Source organism: Electrona antarctica (assembly GCF_951216825.1).
Source record: "Electrona antarctica genome assembly, chromosome: 21".
Lineage (NCBI taxonomy): Eukaryota > Metazoa > Chordata > Actinopteri > Myctophiformes > Myctophidae > Electrona > Electrona antarctica.
In genome coordinates, this window is record NC_136802.1 from 14,217,120 (window position 1) to 14,244,940 (window position 27,821).

The 27,821-nt window shown below is 41.8% G+C and overlaps 2 protein-coding genes across 4 annotated transcripts; one reads left to right on the forward strand and one right to left on the reverse strand.

Annotated features, from left to right (window-relative positions):
- Positions 1-157: 157 nt before the first annotated feature.
- LOC306914458 (oxysterol-binding protein 1-like) lies at positions 158-17,548 on the reverse strand. Of its 2 annotated transcripts, XM_079491486.1 has the most exons (17): positions 17,164-17,548; positions 16,253-16,426; positions 15,370-15,578; positions 14,834-14,993; positions 14,144-14,255; positions 13,304-13,487; positions 12,554-12,701; positions 11,599-11,656; positions 11,340-11,504; positions 8,783-9,028; positions 7,737-7,857; positions 5,811-5,914; positions 5,542-5,637; positions 5,108-5,295; positions 4,534-4,769; positions 4,004-4,042; positions 158-3,811 (listed from the first exon to the last, which is right to left on the reverse strand). In XM_079491486.1, exons 2-17 carry the CDS (start codon positions 16,387-16,389, stop codon positions 3,669-3,671), a joined length of 2,346 nt encoding a protein of 781 aa, XP_079347612.1. In that variant the 5' UTR covers positions 16,390-16,426; positions 17,164-17,548; the 3' UTR covers positions 158-3,668. The 2 variants fall into 2 exon arrangements, with proteins under 2 accessions (XP_079347612.1, XP_079347613.1); XM_079491487.1 differs by lacking the exon at positions 4,004-4,042.
- Positions 17,549-20,660: 3,112 nt separating this feature from the next.
- ecsit (ECSIT signaling integrator) lies at positions 20,661-27,453 on the forward strand. Of its 2 annotated transcripts, none has more exons than XM_079491496.1 (8): positions 20,661-20,778; positions 21,536-21,693; positions 22,143-22,563; positions 23,285-23,508; positions 24,278-24,335; positions 24,972-25,120; positions 25,378-25,483; positions 25,854-27,453. In XM_079491496.1, the coding sequence occupies exons 2-8, from the start codon at positions 21,556-21,558 to the stop codon at positions 26,159-26,161; spliced, it is 1,404 nt and encodes a 467-aa protein (XP_079347622.1). In that variant the 5' UTR covers positions 20,661-20,778; positions 21,536-21,555; the 3' UTR covers positions 26,162-27,453. The 2 variants fall into 2 exon arrangements, with proteins under 2 accessions (XP_079347622.1, XP_079347623.1); XM_079491497.1 differs by having other exon boundaries at positions 22,146-22,563.
- Positions 27,454-27,821: the final 368 nt, after the last annotated feature.

A 27,821-nucleotide genomic window follows, 5' to 3' on the forward strand; every position in this document is an offset into this window, starting at 1 on the left:
ATGTCTGTTCAGGTGAGAGGTTTTGTTTGTATTTTCCCCAAAAAACTAAAATAATAAACTAGTCTACCGTTTATATGATCTAATTTGTCTAAACCTTTGTCTACATATGAACTCAATACAATCTAAACCTAAAACAATAAATTGAAGACCGCACAAGTTTTGGTTTGCTTTTTATTACTTCATGGTCAACATAAGATTAAGTTATCCCCATCAATTGCACAGCATGTACTGAAGATGACAGAAATTTCTATACTGATTTGGCAAACAATCTGCAACTGTTTTATCCAATTAATGAAATTATGAAAATGGAATGAAAGACAACTGTATGAAATTACTTTGTTTGGCATACACATACAGTATCATTTGTTTGAAACAAAATATCTTGCTCCTATTATTAAGACAATACTGAACAGTGTCACATGTTGGTTCCCACACAATAAAGCTTGGAAGCTCCCTTTAAATTACGTCCCTCTTCCAATAATATTAGAGGAACTACAGTATAAGAAAAAAAAACATACAATTATCAATACTATATTATAATACCATTTTCTATACATTTATAAAAATCACTTATTTGCAATGCTTTTAAATTCTTTTTCTTTATTCTTCATTTTTTTTAAGTACACTTACAAACAAAATTAAGAAATTCACGCACACAGTATATCCCATATTTTTGGTGTCAAAACACATTGCATATGTATAAATTTGTCAGAATACGCAAATGTGTATTCACTGTGATGGTTGTTTTGTTTCACCACTGCATTCATATCTTCTGGATTCCTGCAGTCACTCCCTTGCATTACTCACACCAGGTTCTCTTTACAGCACAAAATCACAGCAAGTACTTCACCGGATAACAACACACTTTAAAATGGCTTTTAGTGCCATGAAACCTAGGTTGTAACTTGCAATTCTCTACATACAAAATGGCAAAATACTATTCCTTAACCACTTAAAAAAAGAAGAAAGAAAATAAAAGCCCATCTACAAGCTAACAATGCGTTGCTATAATGCGACACACTGTTGGGTTGTAGATGGACTATTTTTGCACAATACCGTCATATGACTTATATTAGTATAAAATAGGACTTGAGTGGTTAATTGTCAAATCTATAAAAGAAGTACTTCACCCATTTTCAATCGGTCGACAGTCGACAATAATGCGTATTATAAGATGCTACAATTTCCATCAATTCACACTCGTCTCATTATGGGCTATGGACAGTTCAGAAACGGACCTACCAATGACATCAATGGGGATTCCAAGCTAATAGAAATTACAGCACCTCTCTACCTGGAAAGTTAGCATGCTGAAATAGAAGCTATTGTTCTAATATTAATTAAAAACACACACACACACACACACACACACACACACACACACACACACACACACACACACACACACACACACACACACACACACACACACACACACACACACACACACACACACACACACACACACACACACACACACACACACACACACTTGTGTGAAGTGAGGGGCGATCTTATCGTCATACATCACATTCCATTCTCAGCCAATCAAATCATCCCTATGTGGTGCACACAAACACACAATGCTGGGTATAGGAGGGGCTAGTGCCCCTCAAAAATAAAAAATAAAGTTTGAAATGTCCAAATCTGAATACCGATCAGTGGTTTTTGGCATCAAATTTAGAGTTTAGTTTTAGTCCTAGACTCTTGAATAGTTTTTTAGTTTTAGTCACATTTTAGTCACCTGGAATGTTTTAGTGTTAGTCTACTAAATGTCATAAGATTTTAATCTACAGTTGATTTAGTCGACTAAAATGTATTTTGGCGGGCCTTGATGCCGTCGTAATGACTGATTTTACACTTGCTGAAAATAGCATATATTTTCAGCATGCAACCAAGTGTAAAATGACTTATACTGGATCTCTTGTCCACTAGTCCCTTCCTAACATTTTAGTCTAGTTTTTAGCTGTTGACAAAATTGTCAGTATATTTAGTCTTAGTTTTAGTCATCATAGCTTAGTTTTCATTTAGTTTCTATTTAGTTTTCGTCAGTGAAAAAAGGTAGTCGACGAACATTTTTCGTCTTAGTTTTAGTCGACAAAAACAACACTTCTACCGATGATGTCAGTGGTAAGCCGGTTTCTGAACAGTCCACAGTGCTCTTCTGAGACGACGAGCGAGTAGACAGAAATGGTTTGTGAACAGTCCACAGTGCTCTTCTGAGACGACGAGCGAGTAGACAGAAATGGTGCAATCTTATAATGACCATTATGTTGAAAATGGGTCGATGTGGTCCTTTAACTTCATTCATTGTTATTAGAACAAATGGAAGAGACCAAGTAGGATTTCCTCAGTATGGAACAAATTCTTGCCATAGTGTATTAGCTATTGTTTATTATCTATCTCCAATGTGTCTTGTGAGACCCAGCCTATACATTTAGTATAAAATATCTACTCTGTTGTGATGTTAAAGGCAGGTGTGAGAGCAACATGCCCATTTCTAAAGTCTAATTCATACTTTGTTGAATATTTCACTGTTGCTGGAGGAAAATAAGCGATTTTCAGCTGAGAATCTGTTACTTCGTCGAGTGACAAGGTTGATCAACAATATATAAATTAGCCCTATATAGAGCTTAGTAACAGCAAAGAGAGATGGTGCCTAGGTCTTCAAACACTACCACCCAACACTTCAGAATTAAAACCATAAAAAACATAATTGCACCGATGAATTGAAAATTTAAACAGACTATACAAAAAAGGCTCTGTTAATAGAATCTGAAAAAATAAAAATTTCCTTTTTTCTCTCTCTCTCTCTCTTTTTTCTGGGGGGGGGGGGGGGGGGTGCAGTATTTTGGGCACTAGATTTTTTTATCTTTTGTATACTGCAAAATGGCAGTACAGGTTACCGATGGATGAAACCAAACAAACCATGTACGTACAAGCACACTGGAACCTTCAGTTCATTAGGTCAGCACAAGAAATGGGTTTGAGAAAAAGATAAGTCTATTTTTCTTGAAGGCCACCAATCAGCATTTTAACGCCACTATTTCAACTATGTTATCCAGGGGGTTTACCCCCCTCTTCAGGACTCAAGCACAAGGCCCTGGATGAAGGTTAGAAAATAATACATCATCTCACAGAAAAAGAGTGCTAGCGGCACACAATGGTAGAGAAGATGTGACTGATCAAACAGTATCTGCTCTTGATCAGTTACAGTGAGTGACTATGACAGGGTCAAGAGGGGAAGAAAGAGGATTACCTACATTAGGCAGTTCTGCCCATTTCATTTCCTTCCCTGGTCCCTTATCCACACCATGTCAAAGTTTATTGTTTATCGACTTGTGAAAATAAACCCAATATGCTACAGACGGCTCTTGCGGACAAAAAGCTTCAACTGTTTCATCTTCTCGTTTTCGTCAGACATGTGATGGTGGGGCATGAAGGAGCCAGGGACCAAAATTGAATAGGGCCGGAGGGAAGACCCTGTTTTCCTGCTGGATCAGACCGCAGTGCCCATCCTTCAGGTCTCTTAGAACAGAGAGCCCTTGTTGGATCTATCTGCTGTGGGGTGGGTACGATGGGCGACAAGCTGGCCTTTACGGGAACTCTCCTCTGGATTTCTCCAGCGCAAGAGCCTTGTTTGTGGCACCTTCCAGTCCATGCTGGGGTCAGTATATGTCTGGAGAATCCTCCCAGATGCCACGCTCCTTGGCTTCCCAATAGCCTCCTTTATAGATATGAACTGGCTCACCTGTGATTGGGTCTTCACAATGGTCAAACCATAGCGCCTTGTGGTCGTCGTGGTGTGCACCTGGAGGAAGAAATAACAAATAATTAGTTGTCTGTAGTTAATATTGCCAAAAAGAGACTGTACAGTAAGTTCCACATTGCTTTCAAGAGAACCAGCAATCAGAAGCAATGAAGCTAAATGCTGACTGATAGGCAAGTGGGAGAGAGAGAGAGAGAGAGAGAGAGGAAAAAAACAAAAAACAGAAATACTTGCTTTTTATAGAGGAGTCAGTAAAAGAGTCCTCATCGATAGCTTTTGAGAAAGAAAAATTAGTTACAGAGATTGTCTGGCAGTTTTGTTCCAAGATTTTTCCAATTGCGGTTGGGAGGGAGGATAGAGCATTAGAACAGTGGTTCCCAAAGTGGGGTCCGGGGTCCTTGAGAGAGTTCCAGGGGGTCCCCAGCTAAATGATAGTTAGGAACCAAATGGACCCTTATGGGTATGTAACTCAAGAGTGTACAAATGGAACCAAATGGACCCATCAGGGTCCATTTGTACACTATCAAAGTTAAATTAACATTGATTTTACAATATACATTGGGATCCCAGAGATAGAAATGGGGGACCGTAGCCTAATTCAGGTCAAACTGGGGGTCCGAACCGTGAAAATCTTCCCTTATGGGGGTCCTTGGCATATGTTTTCAAATGGGGGTCCACGGGCTAATGAGTGTCAATCTGGGGGTCCTTGAGATGAAAAAGTTTGGGAACCACTATTAGAAGGCATAATAACCATGTGATCTCACCTTCTTCTGATTGGCTGGCGGTGCGTTGGCTGGCGGCCTCCCTCTCTCTCTCTCGGCGGACGCTCCGCTGCTTCTCCTCCAGTCTCTGCTTCTCGGCGTTAGCCTCATCCCAGCGGCCATCCTCCATCAGCCGTTGGTCAGGCCGGCGCCGGCTGTCCGTGGGCGCCATGCCTTCCTCGGGCTCGTTCAGGGTGAGCGCCAGGTCAGTGAAGAAATACATGGCTTCTGCACCCTCACTGTAGAAAAGTCACAAGCGGCAAAAAGAGGGTCATTCATTCATAGACAACAATCAGATTTGTGTACCACAGGAAGGATTATGAGTGTACATTTCATGAGTTGACCTGGCAATCAAAACTTTATCGGCGGCAAAAACACTGCCCTGCTATGTCAACTGAGCTACCAAGGCCCCTAGAGAACGGGAAGAGATACGGTTTACACCAGCGAGGCTACTAACGGGGCCTACTTGCCTAAAGACATTTTCTCAACTGACAAGCGGACAAGTTTCTCAACTTGTCGAAAGGGCTGTATAGGTAGTACACACACTCAGATGCAAATGTACAAAGGCAGTCCTCACGGTAGTGGGTTCTTCCGCCAGATCTCGCGGGCTTTGAGTGTCTGGTACACTGTTTTCTGTTTGCCTTCGGTGCCGTTCTCTCCCCCTCGGCTGCTCTGCATCACCCTGGAGAACTCCATCTTTTCGTCCCACGTTCCCGATAACACGTAGTGGGCTTTCCCATCCTTGTCCGTCACCACACCAGACACCTGACCAGAGGAGGAGGGAAAGGACGAGACAGGAAAAAAAGAGAACGCTCTTCATCATGTTGTGACCGTCTATGAAAAAAAAATAACCCCACAGGAATCAGCAATGCTAGACAGAAAAGCGCAAAGGACTGCAGAATAATGTGTCAGGCGGTATCTCAGAAAAAGCAGAACTTGTCTATGACTAACAGAGTGAAGGAAGGAAGACCTGTTGCAATTGAGTCTGAAATGTTCTCTTTTTTTCCTCACCTTCCTGGCCACATCTCTGGAAAAGTAGCTATAGGGGATAAATTTCAGATGGCAACGATCCCCCGTCGTATGGTTCACCACATCTATCTCTCCTGACTGGGGAAGAGATGGCGCATCATTTACACAGACAAAAAAAAGGACAGCGAAGTCTTATTTGTCACTTGGCCACTCAAATAGTTACATTGGCAATCATTCTGGAGAAATGGCAATTCATACCGAGACAACATTGTATCTGTACCATTTGGCTCTTGCAACTTTCTTCGCCTTACCTGGTCAATCCATAGCTTTCCCACGATGATATTGTGCACGGTGGTGGTAACTTTCTTCCATGTGTAGTGATTGTTGCCTTTTTCAAAGATGGCATGGATTGTGCCTGCAAGGACGACCCAAGACAATGTTTGTTTGTACAACAAAAATAATCACATGCATGTTTAACTTGATGCATTAACCTGATCTGTACACTGTGTTAAAGGAGAATTCCATGCTAGAAGGCTTTCTTACCTTTATTTGTAGTTGTTACGTCCCCACCAAAGAGGTCCAGGTGTTATTTTGTGCAAAAGCGCATTATTGGCTATTTCCCCTAATATAAGCCCTCAATGGGGGTTGGGTTTTTGTGCTAATTCGCTTATTTCCATCGAATAATAATAATAAATAATAAGTAGTAAAGTGTGCCGCTTGGGATACTATTTACATTATGAAGAGAGGATATATAGAAAAATATATATTTTTTTGAGCGATGGAAATAAGCAAATTAGCACAACATCCCAATGCCCCATTCAATTAAATTCAATTCATTGAGGGCTTATGGTAGGGGAAATAGCCAACAATGAGCTTTTGCACAAAATAACACCTGGACCTCTTTAGTGGAGACCTAACAACTACAAATAAAGGTAAGAAAGCCTTCTAGCATGGAATTCTCCTTTAACACCCCGAACGCCCAGGGTTATTTAATCCATTAAATCATAGCGCCCAGCGACTTATAGCAGCGGAGCACATTTAGCGACGGACCGGATGTTATCCCAGATGTGGCTGAAGTAGCTAGATGTAGCCAAAACACTCTTGAGGCGATCGACAACAACGGGAGGTATGATTAATTCTACCGCGACTAGCGACGGGACCGCGGTGGGCCGTCTAACACATGATCTTTTCTTAGAATTGGACAGAATGATTTAAATCAAGAGTTATTCACGTTTTAAGATTGTCCATCTCGTCGGCTAAAATGGGGGGGGGAACGTTTTCGATGACGTCCCACCGGAAAATAACATTGAGTGTTGCACAACAGACGCTCCCAGCCCCAGCGATCGGTTTTGATATCAATAATCTCCGTCTTTTTGATCAATCTCTGTCTTGAGCGCTGGGCGTTACTAATTGAAAAGGCGGAGAACTTCGTCCTGTGCGCTCGGGGTGTTAACCCATTTTGTGCGGGAACCTCTTTTGGTGTATGTTATAATTTAGCTATTGAAAAATAGCAGATCTACAAGCTCATATCGTGCCACTCGGTGTCAGGATTTAGAAGACATTTTAGAAATTTCGACGTCAGGCCTGAATGGGTTAATAGTCACACTTCATTACTGACCCACCCAGAATGTTTCTACGTCATCTAATGGTCTTTATCATATCACATCCATATCTGGCAGAATGGTGTGACTGAGGCACCTCAGTCACACCTAAATCTCTACATAATGTGTTCATCTGTGAAACCTTCATACTGCACTAGTGTTGTTTTTGGCAGAAAACTTTTAATTTTAGTCATGGTCTCTTGAATAGTTTTCATTTAGTTTTAGTCACATTTTAGTCACCTGGAATGTTTTAGTGTTAGTCTAGTTTTAGTTGACTAAATGTCATAAGATTTTAGTTGACTAAATGTCATAAGATTGCTGAAAATAGCAGATCTGCAAGCTCACAACGCGTCGCGACGCATTGTGAGCTTGTAGATCTGCTATTTTCAGCATGCAACCAGGTGTAAAATATACTTATACTGGATCTCTTGTCCACTAGTCCCCTTCCTAGCATTTTAGTCTAGTTTTTAGCTGTTGACGAAATTGTCAGTATATTTAGTCATAGTCATCATATAATAGCTTAGTTTTAATTTAGTTTTCATCAGACGAACATTTTTCGTCTTAGTTTTAGTCGACAAAAACAACAGTGATACTGCACATGACTCCTGAACAGTTCTCAAAGTCTCCGTTACTCACCTAAGGGCATGATTGATAGGTATTTGCCCCTAAACTTGCTGGCAACGGTGATCTCCTGCCTCAGGGTCCAGCCTCGATCGGAGATCACATGATGTGCTGCTGCAGGGGGGTGATGACTCACCTAAGAATAAATGGATATTTTGTGTTATGTATATATATTTTTCAAATGGATGCCTTCAAATTGATACAGGAAATAGGCCCACTGAAGACTTCAGAAAGAACAAAACATGTCAACAAAAGCCTTCAATGACTGGTCAAATATCATGACTTAAATCATCTTGTAACGGTCAGATATACGACTAGTATTAATACAAATAAAATCACAGGTTGTGAATGATCCTCCTCAAAATAAAAACAGAACAGAAACATCACATAGAAATCACATAAATCCCAGTCTATTAATATCTTTTTCACTTTTCACAACTTATTTTATACCAGATATCAATGTAGGTCAGTTTGGGAATGAACCAAATTTGGAGAAGACTGACATAGACTCACTAAATTGAGAAAGGACGCAATCATGTCACCCTCCGGGGGTCCTGGGATGCAATACTGTACTTAGTACTGTACTCTAACGTTGAAATAGGACTCATAAAATGTCCCTGGGACACTAAGCTGCATGTCAGTCTGCACTAATGATAATGGACGCTGTGTTCAAGGCTTGTGATGTGCACTGCAATGTTTATTTGTATGAATATGATGTTACCCTTTGATAACCGTGAACATTCAAAGTGTATACGTTTCCAAAAATGTGCCCATATGCTCAGACCTGTCTTACCCGTTACCATGATGAAACTTGGCCTTCACCTGTATCGTTTACCACATTCCAACAACACTAACCCACATTCCCCTTTACATTCCACTCTTATCTTAACCATGGCTACATTCCACTCCATCGTTAAACCATGGCCTGCCATCTTCCTCACAAACACACCCCTCATTTTGTCAATCTCTGTTGTCCTCCCAGGTGATGAACAATATAACTTGGCGGGCCGAACTCCTTAAAAGTGACTTTCTCTCGCTCCCTCACCCCCCAACTAACTCACTTGCTCACAGAGGGAACGGTAGCTGCTCTCTCTTCGGCGGTCGAGCTCATAGGTCTCGCCCAGTAAGGGGTTGAAAGGCTTGCCCGTGCGGTGGACAGTGGTAGAGTAAGACGAGACGGAGAAGGCGGCCACGTAGCACAGCTGCTCCAGAGTGCTCTGGCACTTGGACGCCTTGTCCAGCAGCTCATGGTACTCCAGATCCTCCGACAACCGCTGCAGCATGGAGATGGGCTCGTTGAAGTTCACCTGAAAGTCAAAGGAGAGAGACCATACACGCATGCATTAATGTGTGCTTGCACGTACAAATACTGTAAGCTGCTTTGGACACATTGCAATACATGCATCATTTAGATGTTAACATGTCAGCGTCCGATGGACCCAGAGCAACGTTTTGGTGAGCAGACATTATGGAGAACAGAAACGCAAGGGAATGGCAAACTAAATATATTCAACTTCATAGATACACATGTATGATGCACATGCATGTACAAAATGTTTTTTTTTTTTACATGTAAATCTCTTAGCTACACCAACATTGTTCTCTTGCACTGAGCACTGAGTCAGATTACATGCGTCAGTGTGCATAAGCTCATAAACACCACACTATTGACCACAATGACCAGACAATCTCTATGCATGCATGCACACATGTACACATGCACAGGACAGACCATGCATCTATGATGCGCATGCATGTGCATCTGATTACCTTTAACACCAACATGCTAAATGTGACAATGTACCCGTAGGCGCACCTGCCGCACATGTGTGCAGATTTGCGCTTCACTGAGCACACCGTAATGGTTATTAAAGCAGCCCTATGTAGTAGGTAGGTATCAGTGGCCACAAATAATATGACAGCCAAACGTCTTTGACGTCATCACCCAAGAGTCTTTGCAAGCATGTCCGGCGAGGAGACGCTGTGATTGGCCAATCTTCACTTTGACTGACAGTTCTGCCTTGGCAAATACCATGACACTCATTGTCTTTCCTATACATATCAAGGAAGCGTATATCTATTCTACGTCCGAGCATAGACATGGTAACGCCCCGCCTGCCTCTGATTGGCCTACCGACACTGCCCGTCTTGCCTGTCCTCCGAGATGCAAGGGTACTCTGTGGTGGGAAATAATACAAGTACAAGAGAATGGCAACACGCGACAGTAACTTTAATTTTTGTATAAGAGGCAAACTAATATAGTTTGTGCCGTTTGCTTTGATTGAATAATTGATTGAACACGTAGGCCTATGTACTATGATTTGGTTTGGCTGTGTATGTGTTCTAAATTAAAGTGTTAGTGTTGATGTGTATTAATCTAATTATAGTAAACTAATACTATTATACTAAAAAAGATAAAGATCAAGGGAAAAGAGACCTTTTTACAGTACAATGTTTCAAGTTTACACATGTATACAAATAACCAGGCCAACGGCATAAACAATATTAGTTTGCGTCTTCTACAAAAATAAAAGTTACTGTCGCGCGTGCCAAGCTGTCACTCTTGTATTATATATCGTACTTGTATTATTTATTTCCCACAGAGTAACCTCGCGCAGCAGACTATCCAGCATGTATCTTCCACCTCGGCGACACCGGCTGTGTCGGTAGGCCAATCAGAGGCAGGCGGGGCGTTACCATGTCTATGCTCGGACGTAGAAAAGATATACGCATCAAGGAAGCTTTGAGAAGGAAGAGAAGTGGTCACGTGACTGGGCTGCGCCATGACCCTTTCAGGGACTGTTTTCATGGGAGCCAAACTCACACCGGAAGTGCAATGAATACATGGCAGTGAATGGATGGAGTGAATGGAGCCAGCTGGACCAGCTGCATTATTTATGAACAATTGAGACCTTTGTCATATAATCGGTTCAGGAATATAAAAGAAGACATATCACAGGTTGTTTTATAATCACTTACTTTTCGATGTGCACAGTATATAATTTTATCTGAGGATCTAAACAGCAGCAGGTATCGTTTCTGGCTCCGAAGTATCGCGAGATACTGGGAGCCAGTAGAGATACTGGGACGGTGGGAAGTCTCGTGATACTTGGTACGTTCAGAAAGGTACTTTGTGCTCTTTAGATACCATACCTCTATAAAAATTACAGTGTACACATCGAAAAACAATAATGTGTTACATGTTTTCTGTTAGTTTCCAGAAGTGATTGCTTTACAAAAGGTCTCAGTCATTCATAAATAATGTTTGTTCATGAGCTGGTCACTGGACTCTCATCGACTCCAGTGCATTCTGCCAAACTTCTGGGTAGTTTGGCTCCCATGAAAGTGTCATGGCGCAGCCCAGTCACATGACCACTTCTCTTCCTTCTCAAAGCTTCCTTGATACATACTGTATGTAGTATAGGGAAGTCAAGCCTTGACTAGGCCCTAGCAGGGATGGCCTGAGTCTATACATTTATATATAAAATAAAAGGCGAAAGCCACAAAATAAATCATTTAAAAAAAACGTTACATAGTGCTGCTTTAATGTGCGTTATCAAATAGATTGTTATTTATTTCCTAGGAAGATGCCCTAGTAGTATTTGTGGTGATACTGACAGGCATGGGGATTTTGGACAGCTCTTTCCCAATGCAGTTCTTCATTATGCTCCATAGGTTGAGTGAGTAGTTGGGCTTGTCTGGGATATGGGTGCGCCTCTTCTTCACCGGCAACAGTTCCTGAGACGGGGATTCATGGTTGATGGCTAGCGGCTCCTCGTTAAGCTACGAATGGGGGGGGATGACATGTTAATATAATGTGCAGTATGAATTATACGTTTCACGCTTAGCGATTGGCTGAAACAAATGTGACACCTACCGACTGATCATCAGAACACATTTCACTGTTGAAGCCACTGATGCTGCTGCTTGATCTTCTGTTCGCCAAGCCGCAGAGAGATCAAAAGACATTTAATGACAGCATAGAATAGTTTAGAAATTTCCACAACTGCAACTACTTCATGTCTCAAAAAGGAGACATGAAGTAGTCCTAACAATGACATACTAGAAACTAAATGCACAATTAGACAACTTGTGACATCTAAAAGGCATGATAATTATGATTCACATGTCACATTTGTTTTGGTTTACATCCTGAATCTGATACCAACTTTTACAGGGGATTTTTTCTCTAGAACAGACTAGCATTCTATGTCACAAACTGCACCACATTTTATTTGGTTGCACAATGCCAGTATGCCTAGTTAATATATTTTTTTATATAATTTTAGTAAAGCTTAATTTTTGGTAAGTTTTACTTTTAGAATGGATGGGAGTCAATGGGGCTCAGATCGGGTAAACTGTGAGCAATTTTTGACATATCTGATGTCATCAATATTACATCGATACAGCAGAAAAATGATAAAAGCTTATGAATGCACATTTATTGTCATTGTGGCATGGCCCTGTAAGAGCCAATATTGCTTACAAGTTACAACACAATCCCGTGCTACTAATCCAATAATGCAAAGCACCATAAAATAGATGCAGACATTTCTGATGTCTCTATATTTGCCCATGACCGACATGATCATCAATATGATGTCAGAGATCCACATGGTAGTCATGCAGTTATTGGACATATTCCTAGAAGGACGTTGGTACTGTAATCAACTTCAAGGAAGTGTACCAAAAACAACAAATAAATAAGCAATAAACAAAATAAGCAACAACAATGGCATAATGAAGACTATGGGGAATTACGCTGTGAATGTGTTCATTTCGAGTAAACAAAAAAACCCCATTTGTAATCAGGTTGTATCACTCAGACTGACTTATGGAAGTGGGGGTCTGCGGGTACAGTGATGAACTCGGGTGCCTCTTCCATGGCGTCGAAGAACTCGTTGTCGTCTTCATCATCACTCGCCTCACCCTTTCCTGGTCCGGCAACACCTGGTCCGGAAATACATGGCCCGGCAATACCTGGAGGGGAAATTATAGGGTGAGTCAGGTCAGGTGTGCTACGTTGGACGTTATCTAACCTTCCTAGTCTCTTGAATAGTTCATTTAGTTTTAGTTACATTTTAGTCACCTGGAATGTTTTAGTGTTAGTCTAGTTGTAGTCGACTGAATGTCATAAGATTTTAGTCGACTAAATCTACAGTTGATTTAGTCGAACAAAATGCATTTTGGCGGGCCTTGATGCCGTCGAAATGACTTTTTTTCACTTGCTGATGCGACACGTTGTGGGCTATTTTCAGCATGCAACCAAGTGTGAAATGACTTATACTGGATATATATATATTTAGTCTAGTTTTTAGCTGTTGACAAAATTGTCAGTATATTTAGTCTTAGTTTTAGTCATCATAGCTTAGTTTTCATTTAGTTTCTATTTAGTTTATCAGTGAAAAAAGGTAGTCAACGAACATTTTTCGTCTTAGTTTTAGTCGACAAAAACAACACTGATTACAAGTACCTTGTTCTCTGTTGTGCTACTTTACTGAGAAGGTCTACATCAAGTAGACCTTCACTATAATTTTCAAATCACAGACACCTTGCCTTTTCATGTGGGCCTGTGTGCTTACCTTTGTTGTCAGTGGCAGCATTAACCTGTGCGGCTCCTCTGAAAGCTCTCTCCAAGTTATTGTGCTGCTTAGCAAGCTGTTCGAGGGTCTCCTCTAGCCTCACTCTTTGCTCCCGCTCAGCCTGGAGGGCTTTCTGCCAGCGTTTACTGTGGGCCTGGGCCAGTGATAGGAAGTCTCGGCAGGCCTAGTGAGGGAAATGTCACAAAATATCGAAACGGTTCTTTACATTTTTGAAACCCTTTTAACACAATCAGCGCCGGGATTTCTTTCAAAATAGAAGTTTGGGGTGCCGGGCAGATATGGCAGCTTTTATTCTGAAAGCCGGGGGCTTCCGTTCCGTACAAAAACCGGGAGGCATAATTGATTACGATCAAGTCTCTCTAGAAGCGTTAATATTCCAGGCGAGAGGCATGTTTAAGTCAGAAATGAAGACAGAAGTATATCCATCTGGTCAAAACCACAGAGCTCCCTAGATTACGCATGCCATGGCCTTTCTTTCTGATCGCTAAACAGGGAAGTGAACGGCAGAGCGCATGCGCGAAAAGCAAGGAGTACATTGCAGAAGGATAGGCCATTGCAGAAGGATTGATATCGTTTGATATCAATGAAAAAGCACTAGGACGCATACACACGTCGTCGCAATCAGTCGGTTGGATTAACGATGACGTTTCCACACATCGTACGGTCTGAATGTGTTTTATGACCCTAAGGATCATAAAAAACCTTGAACTATTACTATTGCGATTTCTTTTGGGTCAAATCTTAGTGGCCTACTTAGGAAACACAGATTGGAAGGGAAAAGGTAAAGGCAGATACATACAAAACAGAGGTGACACTCACATTAATCATAGCATTCGATGTTATGCGAAACAGTGTTGCTCTCTCCGTCACCTGACGGATCTTATCCCCAGCTTCTCCGGTAAGTCGTAAACTGTCCAGCTCTGACAAAGACCTGGAATAGATTGCCAAAATAAATCTTTGAAAGACGTTCTGTTCATATACTGTATGAGTGCACATACTGCAAGTGTGGCTGTGTACAAATGTGCATGTGTAAACAATGTAAGTATAAAATATGCTTAAAGTTCCCCTCAAGCCAATTTTACATGTTCCCCACAAAACGTCTCTCTCACCAAACATGCGTTTGAAAATGTACATCACACCGCCATGGCAATGGCAACAACTATTGCAACCTTAAATTCATTGTTTAAGTAACAAACATCTGTCAAAATAGCTTGTACGTTAAGTGGATCACATTCCAACTATGGCTATTCTGGCTACTGAAAACATTAGTGACATGATGTTATCAACATATCAACTTGCAAAAGAACGCTGTCAAACAGCTTATCCGTTAATGTTATCTACTGTACATGTTTCTTTTGCAGTGCTGTTGCTGCGGTCAGACCGAGAACACTGGAAGAACCGGATAGAGCGGTCGTTAAGATGTGCATAAAAAGCACGGTCGAGAGCCACAGCATTGAGTTTTATTGTTTATTGTTATTTATATACTGGGTTACACCACTACAGACCAACCTTTGGAGGGCAGAACCATGTTTGGAGATGAGGTCATTGCACGTGCTCAGATCTTCCACCTTACTGCCTAGTATCCTGAGTGTGGACTGGACTTCTGAGTTCTGAGAACCCCCACCTTGCCCTTGGGGAGAGTTTGTAGAAAAGTCATCCCCAGAATCATCTAAGGACAAACAAGACAACAGAGACCCAATGCTCAGATTAAAAGGTTCAGCAAAAACACATTTGTCACTCACCTAGCATGACTCATGACTGATCAAAGAAACTCATTCTTAGAAGCAGAACATTAATCTAGTAAAAAGACACATAATTCAGTACAGTAGGAAAATTGTAAATGGTAATCATTCATGGAACAAAACATGATACTAATACAAGCGGTCCTTAATGTGTGTTTATAACAATAATAACAACATAATAATAATAGCTTGAATTTATATAGTTATAGGAGGCATCAACTGAAGGCTCTGTCTATGTACCCAATATTAAAATTTCGCAATGTTTCGATTATATGGACCTTCATCAGGCATCAGCCCAAGTACCTGACTCTGCCTGCATGCGTGCAGCCTTAGCTTTGGCCAGCTCTAGGGCAGTGATCCAGCGCTGGCGTTCCACCTCACAACTGGCCTTCAGGTGATAGGTCTGTGCCCCACCATTAGAGATGACAAAGTTGCAGGCATCGTCCACAGCGATAGTTGCTGTAGCCAGGTTAATGGTTCCTCTACACGTGTGGCCCATCTCTGCTTGGGTCCTGTTATTTAGGGAGAAGGGGTATTTAGCATGCCTTGGAATGGATCAGACCAAATGCCATAAAGATGAAGGTGTTAAATTGTTAATATTTACTTTCACTGTTCCACTGTTAAGCTTTGGACAACAGCCATGATGACTTGATTTATAAGGGGCAATTTCATGATCGCACACTCACTACGGTCAAGTTTTAATTCTCATATGGATTTGTGTGTTTAGGTTTCAAGTAGTCTCGCGTAGCCAGACAGCTATTCCACAATCTCGAATGCTATATAGTCTGGAACTGCAGTAAGGAAGGCGCCATTTCCGTGCTAGAATATCTTTAATTTAAACTTTTTATTTCCATTTCTGCTAAGCAGCAAGCTATATATGCTTAGATCATTTCGATTTATATTAGGATAAATTCACGCGACTGTAAAGACGAAACGGAATGGGGAGGAGGCTTCACTTTACCGCTTGCTCGTGATCAGAGCTTCCGTGCTCCAGACTGTATGACGGAAGCATTTAAAATTTGTGAGAGGCGAGGCAACAGTCTGGCCACGCGAGACTATGGTTCAAGTAAATCTATCGAGTGTTATAAAACAGTAGTTACAGCATGTTTCAAGTGTAACGTGGCCGTGGCTAGGCACTACTCATTTCTATGGTACCATCTATGGTTTATAGGCTGACAAACCGTACCTGTAGTAAGACAACAAGCCATTGCTCAGGACAAACCATCGGCGCTGATATCCTTTGATATAATTAGTCCATTTGAACACCCAGCCTTTGTATGTGTCACCGGCTGGGGTTGGCGTGGGACTCCTGGGCTCTGACATCACAGCCCCCCCGAAGTAAGACACAGATCTGCGGGACCTTTGAGGAAATACAGACAGATCATAGAATGTAAAGAGGGATGTGTATAATGATTTTGTTCTGTGCAATCACAAGACTTAATTAGTCATGACTTCTTTATTGCTAGTAGAGATAGCAGCAGCTGAGCCCATTGATCAAAGGCTAAGAATCAAGAAAGATTGCATAACATGAGAACAAGAGAATACATTAAATGAAGTCTAGAATACAGCCAAAGTCATTAACTAATAACTTAGTTGATTTCTTTATATTAGATTTAGGTTTGCTTCAGTTCATAGACTTCTAATGGTAATATAATGGTTGTTGTCAACCAAATCAAACATTTAAGTTATAGTTGCATGTTTTTTTCCCCCTTTCTGCCAACCACTAATAAGAGTTAAACACCTCATAAAATCCCAACTCCACAGATAACATTTACATACGTACATGATGAAGTTAACAAACGCACAGCCACTTAAGTTAATATGAGAGTTTGTTGAGTGGTTATAATTATAACCACTTACTTCCCTATGCAAATAGCCTTGTTAGTTTGCAGATCTTAACATTTTTGCCTATGACATGCCCAAAATAGGCACGTCAGGGTGAATGTATATAAAGTCGTATAGCTCACAGATTTAGAGACAACCTTCCCTATATTATTTCATGTTTTGCGAAGTTTATAATATGAAAATACGCATCGTTGAGGCAAAGTTTAGCATGTTTGTTAGCCTCCCTGGTTAGCTGATGGTGGCTATGTTTACCTTGACGTGTCCGTAATGTGAGATCAGGTTGAAGTCACGGCTAACTTTGACGCCCATAAGCTAGCTATGTAGCTAGCTAGCTGGCTAACACCGATCACCTAAGAAAAAATATATATATACGAAAACAAGGACTAAATCCACCAGGACGACGGTTCAGACAACAATGTCGGGGCTGTGAATTACAATCGCGAAGAGGAATTCAGACGACAACGCCTTGGAGCCGAGCTTTACTCTGCAGTGCATGTTTCATAACGACGAGATCTCATAGCCTAGCAGGCAGGCAGCACCATGCTAACGTCAGTGTTGGCTTGTATGTTCGTTCGTTGGTTACACCCGCAGGGTGCCACGCAATTCTATGTCGTCTGGAAACGGACAGTCCCCTCCTGGAACCATGTTACCACCCTTAAAAACGAATTGATGACAGACAGGTCCTTGAAGCGAATGTACAGTATAATGATATTAATCATCATGGGCGATATCGTATTATTATATTCTATATAATATGTCTCCATGTTTCGTTTCGCTAAATTATATTTATGATCTAGTTAATTGATGCCCAGCAGTCTGTTCTTCTCGATGGTACGTGGATGATGTGTCGGTATCAGATTTATTGCAGTGTCCTTTATATTTATTTGAAAAATAAACATGAACTGAACATTTTAAACTTGAATCGAGCGTTGCCCCTCTCTGTCCTAAATCATTATCTGCCAACACTGACACCAAATATATGACGTGAGTGAAATAAATAAATATAAGTGGTACGATTTTATCTGAGTTTTGTTTTTTGTTTGTTTTGTTACGTCACTCGCGACTGACGAGTGGGAAAAGATCGACTCTGGTGGGACTCGAACCCACAACCTTTGAATCACCTCGCTAGTGAAATTGCCTAGAAGTCCAATGCGCTATCCATTGCGCCACAGAGCCACCTGTTGCACGTTTGAAGAAATTACGTTTTTAAACGACGTCAGCGACGTCGTTACATTTATTATTGTCATTTCTTTTCTTTTTTCTTTTTTTTTTTTTTTTTACATTAAACAAGTGCTGAAAGTGCTCTGTTTAGCACTATTTCTCATGGGTCCGGTGGGAATACACATGAGACAAATGGCAGTACATTTACTGCGAAAAGGGAACGCTTGGTGGCGCCATAGAGCTAGAATTCGGGTGGAGGAAACTCGGAGAAGCCCCGCCCCCAACCCTGTGGAATGCACTCCCTAAAACGCTCAGAGATGCCTCCCCCCTCGAAACCTTCAAAACCGCCCTCAAAACCCACCTCTTCAATATTGCTATACGTTTGAGATATTATTATTATTATTACTTTTGCAAGCAGAGCGCACAAGTAGGCCTACTGTAATCGGCTGCGTATGTCGGTGGTGTCCGTCGGCCAATCAGGGAGCAAGTATTTATGTCGATGTTGTCGACCTGCCAATCAGGGACCAAGACCAGCGATCAGCTGGGTATGTAATAGGGGCAGAGTGGCTGGATGGTAACCGCAAGGTTGCCAGTTCGAACCCGGGCTCCCCCAGAGTTGGTATCAAAGTGTCCTTGAGCAAGACACTGAACCCCTAACCCATTTAGAGACGTACAAATAGACACTTCTATATAACCAAAGAACAGAACAGGAATTCATCATAAATGTGTGAATGTAATGCACAATCTATTGTATTCATCTTTAGGGCCCCAAAATCATAACCTAGAAAGCACCAGTGTCTATTTAAAACATTTGTTTGACTGGGGACTGGGGAATCTAAGTATTGGACAGTATTAAGATGTTGATATTGATTTTGTATTCATCTTCAGGCCCCCAAATCATACCCTAGAAAGCACTAGTGTCTATTGAAAACACATCAGCAGCAACATCAGCAGCAGCACATCAGCAGAACTGCATTGGCACCTGTTCTTGTATAAAGCTATGCCTGGAGATTGTCCTAAATACATCTCATCTTTCCTGAAATGGGCTATATGCAGCCAACACTTCCGCGTTCAGTTCAAGGTATACAATATGAATTGAGGGTCCCAGAGATAGAAATGCCATTAAATGGGGGTCCGTAGACTAAAACATGTCAAACTGGGGGTCCTTGAAATTAAACGGAACCAAATAAATTAAACCATTTGGTTCCATTTGTACACTCTGTGTGTTAAATGAACATTGATTACATTATAAACGGGGGTCCCCAGAGGGCCGGCCGCGGATAGTTGGCACAGACGGACAGCCAATGAAACAAAGCCTTGTCTTTGTTACCAGGCAGTTTTGCCATCCTTTTCACCCAATCAGAAATGTTCACTTTTCTTTCTAGGGGATTTGGATACTGGAGTTCGATTCCCCCTCATGGAAGATATATTAATAGTTAAAGCTAGTTATTGATCAGTTAACTGCCTGGTAATGGCACACCTGGATGTAAAATATTAAAACAATATTTTGAGTTATAATTGTACCACTGTATTTGTGACTTACTTCTCTGCCCTTGGTTTTCTATAGGCTACTGCTTATATTTACATTGTTAGTAGTTATGATTGAATTGATGAATTTGGATGAATTCTTTCCATCTAGAATTCTAGATGACCAAGTGGGGTCCGGGGTCCCCCAGGGGTCCTTGAGGGAGTTCCAGGGGGTCCCCAGCTAAATGATAGTTAGTAACCAAATGGACAAAGCACAACTCAATACAAAGACTGTTAACTGTGAGTGGACGGCCCAATAAAGCATTACACTTGTTTACAAGAGGGTCCACCTTGTTCAATTCATCATTTGGTTAGTAACCAAATGGACCCTTATGGGTCTGTAACTCAGAGTGTACAAATGGAACCAAATGGACTCAAATGGGGGGCCGCGGGCTACTTAGTGTCAATTTGGGGGTCCTTGACATGACAAAGTTTGGGAACCACTGGTCTAGATATAGCAGTAGTATATAGTCATCATCATTTCCATCTAGTGGCTGTTATAAATCATAACACATATCACAACATCCCTTTTTCTTTCAATGTAAAATCACAACAAAATACTTTTAAACATTTCTGTTGAACTCTGTGAAATTAGTAATTACACAACTCTTCTCTTCATCTTCCCTATCTACTGCTGTTGCATACTCTAAGGTTTACAGACATTCAGAATAACGAAAAACAGGCCTGTGTTCTGTTGTTTAATTTTATGTTTAAAAATAAAACATCATATTTTCTTGTTTTCTCAATTTTATTTTTAAGAGGAAAAACAAATTATACGTTAGTACCTTGCGCAAGTAATAATATTAACAATAAAATAATAATAATAATAATAATAATAATAATAATAATAATAATAATAATAATTATTATTATTTATTTCCTAGTGACACTGATTAGCCAGATGGTCGTCATGGCAACCGCCCCAGCGTTAATCCCTGGCGTCATACTAATTGCTATCCAATCAGAACTGCGCTCGATGGTCTCTCCGGGCTATGGGACTGTATCTTCTGAAATACGAGGGCGGAACAAAGGTTTGTGTGCTCTTGTTTCTGCTCGTTAGGGGGAAGCTGAAAAGGTGTTGAACCACGACCGGTGTTGTCAAAATGGAGGTGCCCCTGTGTGAAGGAGACTCAATAAACCATGCAATAACATCATAAACAAACATTCTGTACGATCATGGTGAGTACTGGCTGTGAGCTGTACACCATATTAAAACGCAAATTATATACTTTGTATTGTGCTGGTTTCAATCGTTAAGCTTTTTTGGATCTGTTCTTGTGCTGGAAGCACATTATCTGTGTTTAGCCCCATATGTGCCCTCTCCCTACGATCTCGGATTGAATGATTGAATTGAATGAGAATGAGCATCATGCATTCTGTAGCATCTCGGAGCTACAGAATGAGCGTAGGGAGAGTGCACATATGGGGATATTAGCTCCTTTCGGAACCCTACGTTACAGTTTCTGACATTTTGATGACTTTATGTAGGTAGGTCCAAAGGAGCTCAACCCGGGGGGTCCGGAGACGGGCTAGGGCTATATCTGTGTTTATGTTATGGTCTTGGTAGTAGATCAACAAATTACATCTTTATATACACTTACTGTAACTACACTAACTGTAACGAAGGCTTTCACCGACGTCATATGGACATGTGATAGTTTTGATTGTTGGTACTCCATATATGAAGATATCCCACATGTCTATTACTAACCTATCCACGTATGACATCACAAACTCCATATTTCGACGTGTTTGGTCTAGAGCGCCATATATGGAGCTGGAAGAGACATCTAAAGTATTCAACCTTCAAGTTCCTTGGCCAGCTCCTTCTGTACGACAGTATCTCTGCATTATGGGATCTTCAGATCAGTTCCCTTTATGTAGTATATTGTATATACTAACACTGCAATGCTCCGGTCATGCTCTGCCTCTCAAGGTCCATAAGATTGAACCAGCATGAATTGTGCTCGCTGCCTCTTGCGGCTCCAGAGTGTGGGGATTGTGTCCCTGCATAATGCCAGCCTGATCAAGTCAAAGCAAGCCTCTGCGTCGGCCCTCACAAAGGCCCTACAGCTGTACTGCAAGGATGGACAGGTAAAGCAATGACCGACCGGTGTATTATTGCTCTGAAGGAAGAGCCGTGACAGCGGCTTTCGATTTGACAACTCTTTTATTTGCCAAATTGCCACGCAAAAGTAAACAACCAAATACTGTAAATATTTAACACGGCTACTTCAATCACATGTTTGATAAATGGTAACATAACACACACATGCCACATAGTTTCTCCCCCATCACATTCATATAGTGTACAACAAATAAAGGTCTATAAAACAATAACAATAAAATTTGGCATGCTGGGAATCCTTCCTCAGACACCATTTTTAAATGTTTTGTCTTTGAATGTTCTGATGAATTGAAAATGGAGGACCCTTATGTAAACAAGTCTTAGTGCTTTTTTCTGGTTTTATCCACAAACTGTTAATATAATGTTCAATCAATCAATTATTCGATTAATCATTCCACTGAAATCTCACCCATAGCAGCTGAGGCGTTTCCACGGAAGCCCAGCATGCGCCAAGAGCCAGACAGTGCCCGCCCACTTTGGAGGCGGGGAGGAGGGCGGTGAGGAGGGGAAAAAGAAGGACAAGTCGCTGGTCACGTATGATGGCATCTTTGAGCGCGTGGCCAAGGACGTGAAGACCAAGGCCACCTTCAACAAGACGGTGGACGTCTTCATCAAGAAGGACATCCGGCGCCGGGGTCACGTGGAGTTCATCTACGCCGCCCTGAGCAAGATGGCCGACTTCGGCGTGGAGCGAGACCTGGCCGTGTACAACAGACTGCTGGACGTGTTCCCCAAGGAGGTGTTTGTGCCCAGCAACTTCATCCAGCGCATGTTCAACCACTACCCCCGGCAGCAGGAGTGTGCCGTGCAGGTACTGGAGCAGATGGAGAATTATGGTATGTGTCCTTAATATGTGTTTGTGTCGAACCAATCGTAATCGAGTTAATCGATTATACAAAATAATACATTTAAATAGAATAATCAATACTAAAACATCTTGTATGACATGGGCTTACTTGGTTAATCAGACTTCTAGATTATAAAAGAAAATTGATAATACAAAAATTGCTAAGAAAATAATCAATAGCACCCCTAGTTTACATTGAGTATGGAGTGTGAACAATATTAATGTGTAGTAGTAAGGATATTTGCCGCACATCTTTAGCTGTATAGCACATTTCAAGAATGTTTTCAAAATACTTTATTTACAAATACAGTGAAAGATATACCGGTAAGGGTGAGTGAGTAGATGTAAGATCAATAACATAAGAGCCTGTAAAAGTGTGTTTACACAGGCAGTGTTTAAGATTATGTGATTTTAAAAGCAGGCCTTCAGGCAGGTTCATTCCAAAGTTGACAAAACCTTATCACAAAAGTGGAGACCTTATCACTGCCCGTCTAAATTGATCAGAAGGATTTTACCCGGTTTCACTCTAGTGTCATAGAAGTAGTCTAACTATTATCCAGACAGAGCAGACCTTTTGAAGGGAATCAATAAAATCTTTAAATCAATTCTAAAACCTGAACCATTTAAAAGTTTCACTCACGGATTTTTCTGCCTTGCTGTGCATGCGTGCGTGCGTGCGTGCGTGTGTGTGTGTGTGTGTGTGTGTTCAGGTATCATGCCCAACGTGGAGACCAAAGTTCTGCTGGCTCAGATCTTTGGGGTGAAGGGCCACCCCTACAGGAAGTTCCAGCGCATCATGTACTGGTTCCCCAAGTTCAAGCACATGAACCCGTACCCTGTGCCCCATCAGCTGCACGAAGACCCGGTGGACCTGGCCCGCTTCAGCCTCACACGCATCGCTAACGACCTTGATGCCAAGGTCGTCGTTTACCAGGTACTGTGTGTGTGTGTGTGTGTGTGTGTGTGTTGTTTCTTAGCCCTAAATCTCATCTCATAGAGTTGAACAAAGATATTAACAGTATTCAATATTTCCAACTGGGGAAAATGCTAATTTTCCGTCCAGTTATGAACACGGGGCTTCTCAAGGTCATGTTTATGTCAGCACAGTGACACAGTGAGATCCAGTTTATCTCAACTCAAAATGTAAATCAGCATCACTGGGCCCCATGTCTTTTTAAGCCAAGGACATTCTGTACAGTCTACTATAGTGTACATCAAGAATAAGTATAAGAACAATATCATATCATTATGAAGAAGCCATCGCCATTATGAAGTGAATTAATGAATGAAATACAATTTGTCTTGTCCTTGTCCAGGGCCCATCCCCAAGGGGATTATAAGACACAAAAATATAATTATACAAAGTGTAATTAAATTCTTCTCACTAACCGAGAGTTCAAGTCTTCAATGCACAACTCGGATGCCTGAGTACAAACGCGTTTGTAAAGTTCCGCCAGCTCTGTTCCATTTTCCAGAACTAGTGGGCTAACACACAATGAACCCAGTATGCATAATTTGATGTTGTTTATAAGTTATAAGTGCCTTTTCACTGTCAGCTTTAATTTGTTTAGATGCTCTGTCTCTGACATTTATCAGATTTTATAATAATATGAACAATATCATGTTAGTATTAGTTCAGTGTTAATATGTAGATGTGCTGCCAGATGGAAGAGATAATCATGTTTCCATCTCTTCTCTCGTAGATGCCGTGCACAGACATCACCGAGTCAGGAGAGGAAGTCACACTTCCTCATATTGTAGGTAAGGAAGCATTACGTATCTAATGTACTGTATATACAGATTCACTCAGAGCCTTTTTTTTTACGGTATACATTATGAATCTATATACGACGACTCATATTCCTCGGAAAAGATGGATCTTTTCTGGAGTAATATATTGGGCAGGCGTGTGGCCATGTTTAGCTTTCTATATCCAGGCTTACCTGCAGACACAGAGGTCCTTTCTGAAGTCTCTTTTAAGGCGGTCAAGTCAAATCTTATGGCTCTTTTCGACTACAAGAACAGTACTGTGCCGTGAAACTTAATTCATGGGTTCTGGATTTGTTTCCAAAAGCTAAGGTTTTATCAGATACGGTTCTCAGAATCTAATCTAGGAGGTGGTAACGACCCCGAGTTCTGGGAACTCAGAACTTCCACTTGTGTCACTACGCGCTGCAATGTGAGCTTGTAGCGATTTCTCTTTGAGTTTTTAAACGTCATAACCCGCCCTTCATGGGTCGTTCTGGTTATAAAAAACAAACAAAAAACAGAGAATTGCATGGGTTCCGGAAAGTTTCAAGTTCTGGAAGGTTCTGGGTTATCCATCATAGTCAAAAAGAGCCATTAGACTTGCATAAAAAAATGTAATTCCTCTTCTGCTTCTCTGCCTGATGACAGGTATCCAAAGTCCTGACCAGATGGAGCTGCTAGCCAAACATAACTCCAGCAGGCCACTGTTTGTGGAAGGCCCCTTCCCTCTGTGGCTAAGGAAGACCTGTGTGTACTATTATATCCTCAGGGCAGACCCTCTGCCACCCGAGGAGAAGGTGGGGATAATTAGATTAGCCTCCTCTTTTGCTCTTGTCATCCGAGTAGTGATGCATTTTTCATCTAATGCTAGTATTGATGAGATTGATGTATTGATGAGATTGTTTGCTCTTATTGCATGACCAATTCTCCATTTCCAATGTTATTGCTTAACATGGGAGGAAGTCAACCCACATCAACAGTATCGATCTCGTACAAAACTACAAAATGGTCTTACCCGATTGTGTGTGTGTGTGTGTGTGTGTGTGTCTGTCAGGTGGAGGAGCCCTACGATCCAGAGAGGTGCTTTGACTATCCACTTCAGCTCGACCTGGACTTAGACCGCGACTTTGGAGATGAAGAGACCTTTGATGTGGAGGATTGTAAGTTGTATATACTGAAACAATTCACTGCTGTGTTGGCATAATAAAACATTAGTTACTCATCAACATACAGGTCTTGGAGTCAATAAAAACCCACATGGACCACCATGCTTCTGAGTAGCATTGCAGAGATGGTGGTTGAGGCATTTAGTGACTGGATTACCCAGCATTGACCATACTCGCATAGTGGCCATTTAGTTATTTTAATTGATGGGAAATCACCATGTCCGCCATTGATATGATGGCTTTGAAACCCGAAACTCATGACCCATGAAGCATGTTACGCTCCTCTCTCTGCATTTTCTTTCCTGTAGTTATACACCGTGCTATAATGTAACAGAACATTTACAGCGTTATCCTTTCTTTCCAGTGGACGAGGGTGCCGTGTTTGCCATGTGCATGACCAGCCAGGGAGACCAGGCCACGCTCAACCAGTGGATCTCGGGCCTGCAGCAGACCAACCACATACTGGGCCGTGTGCCCACCCTCTTCCGTCTTGAATCGGGACCACGGGAGCTCCAGGGGGTGGCGGATCCTAACGCAGGCCACGGCTACCAGCCAGAGGCAGAGGCAGAGACAGACGATACCCAGGGCCGGGCGGAGCGGACGCAGCCGGGGGAAGTGATTGACATCACCGTGGAAGAGGAGCCACAGCGCAGCCAGGGGATTAAGCAGTGAACCTTCCCAGGACTGTCAACTAGCATGGTGGTTCTCAAACGTTTTCATGTCAAGGACCCCCAAATTGACACTCAATCAGCTCACAGACCCCCATTTGAAAAGATATGCCAGGGAGGGACCGGCATAAGAGAAGATTTTTACGGCTCTAGTAGTGATCTTCAACCTATTGTAATTTCAAGGACCCCCAGTTTGACATGCATTACGGAACCCCATGCAATGGTATCTGGGACCCCAATTTATATTGTAAAAATAATCAATTTTCATTTAACTCAGAGTGTACAGAGTTACACACCCATATTTGGTTCCTAACTATTAGCTGGAGAGTGAAGACCCCCTGGAACTCCATCAAGGACCCCACTTTGAGAACCACTGAACTAGCAGACTCGGGTGTCATGGTTGATACCCGGAGAACATAATGGAGAAAACCAATGTGTTTATGTTGATGATACAGCTGAACTGTTTTTCTCTTGAAAATCTGTTATTTCTGTCAAGCATCACCGTCATGCACCGTCATAAATTAGACTTGACTTGATCAGTGTGGGAAGCAATCGGATGAATCCATTGTCGGTCGTTGTACTCACCACATTTAGCTATAGTCAACTCATGTCAGAGATTGTAATGAGAGTAAGCTGCAGTGAGTATAACTATAAATACTGTATAATTACTTTTGAAGATAGATAATTATAACAAGAGCACGATAATGGTCAGTCTCAATTTTATTTATTTAGCGAATGCAAAGTCCTTAAGCCAAGCGGTTGCCTCCTGGTCTGCTGTTAGCCTGGCTAATAAGCCAGACTAATATCACACAACACTGTCGCGGTATATTAGTCTGGGCTGTCTCCACTTGGATTTCATTTCCCGGGGGGCGGGTTCAAACATTTTCTCTTTGACGCAATTGGTCAGAGCTACTGTCAGTCAAAAGTCTCAAGCATTGAACGTCACTGTACCAAAGCCCGCCCATATTGCATACCGTGTCCCGATTGGTCCGACCTGTTCTCGGTTGTAGGAAAGAGGCGTGCTACTGAGCCTCGCCAGACCGTAATCCGCTGGTAGGCAAACATTTTTTGCCAACGGCTGATTCGGTCTGGTTTATTAACCAGGCTAGTCTGCTGTATGGAGGGTGACTAATCCTCCTTCCAGTCTTTGGAGAGGGCAAACTTCGGTGTGTTCCTCACCACATGCACAGTGTGCTTGGGCTACTGCCCCATTTGTGAAGGCTGGCCAAGTAGGGGCCATGTCCAGTCCTGAACCTATTGGTCTCAATAAATGATCACTTTCTTGTTTTCACTGTCTTTTGTGGTCATAAATGTCTTTAAAATATTGTTACAAGCTGTTTTTAGACTGGTATATTCTATGGAATTTTTGAGTGCCTTACCACTTAAACTGAATGTGTGTGATAAGAAAGGACACAGATGTTTGTGTTTTGGGGGGGCTCACCTCTCAGGTCTTGCTGGTGAACCATGCAATCTTTGCCTTCCCCTTTGTGTGGCCCGTAGTCTGGATAACCCCTGGGCTGTGTTTGCTCAGTAGATACATTTGGTATGTAGGTTGGAAATCCAAGGTTGTTATTCCAAAACACAACTATCTGAAAAGGAGGTAGTACAGTAAGGCCATAATTCTGCATGTGGTGAGAGACCCAGCAATTCACAGCCAAACGTAT

Bases quoted from the DNA above. Each gene is read 5' to 3' on its own strand.
- LOC306914458 (XM_079491486.1), bottom strand. From the start codon at position 16,389: ATGTCAGAGCCCAGGAGTCCCACGCCAACCCCAGCCGGTGACACATAC. The intron at 12,702-13,303 runs GTAAGCACACAG...TTTCCCCTCCAG, and splicing joins TGCTGCCACTGACAACAAAG to GTATTGCCGGGCCATGTATT. The intron at 5,915-7,736 runs GTGAGTAACGGA...TCGTCCTTGCAG, and splicing joins CCTATCAATCATGCCCTTAG to GCACAATCCATGCCATCTTT.
- ecsit (XM_079491496.1), top strand. From the start codon at position 21,556: ATGAATTGTGCTCGCTGCCTCTTGCGGCTCCAGAGTGTGGGGATTGTG. The intron at 22,564-23,284 runs GTATGTGTCCTT...GTGTGTGTTCAG, and splicing joins GGAGCAGATGGAGAATTATG to GTATCATGCCCAACGTGGAG. The intron at 23,509-24,277 runs GTACTGTGTGTG...CTTCTCTCGTAG, and splicing joins CCAAGGTCGTCGTTTACCAG to ATGCCGTGCACAGACATCAC.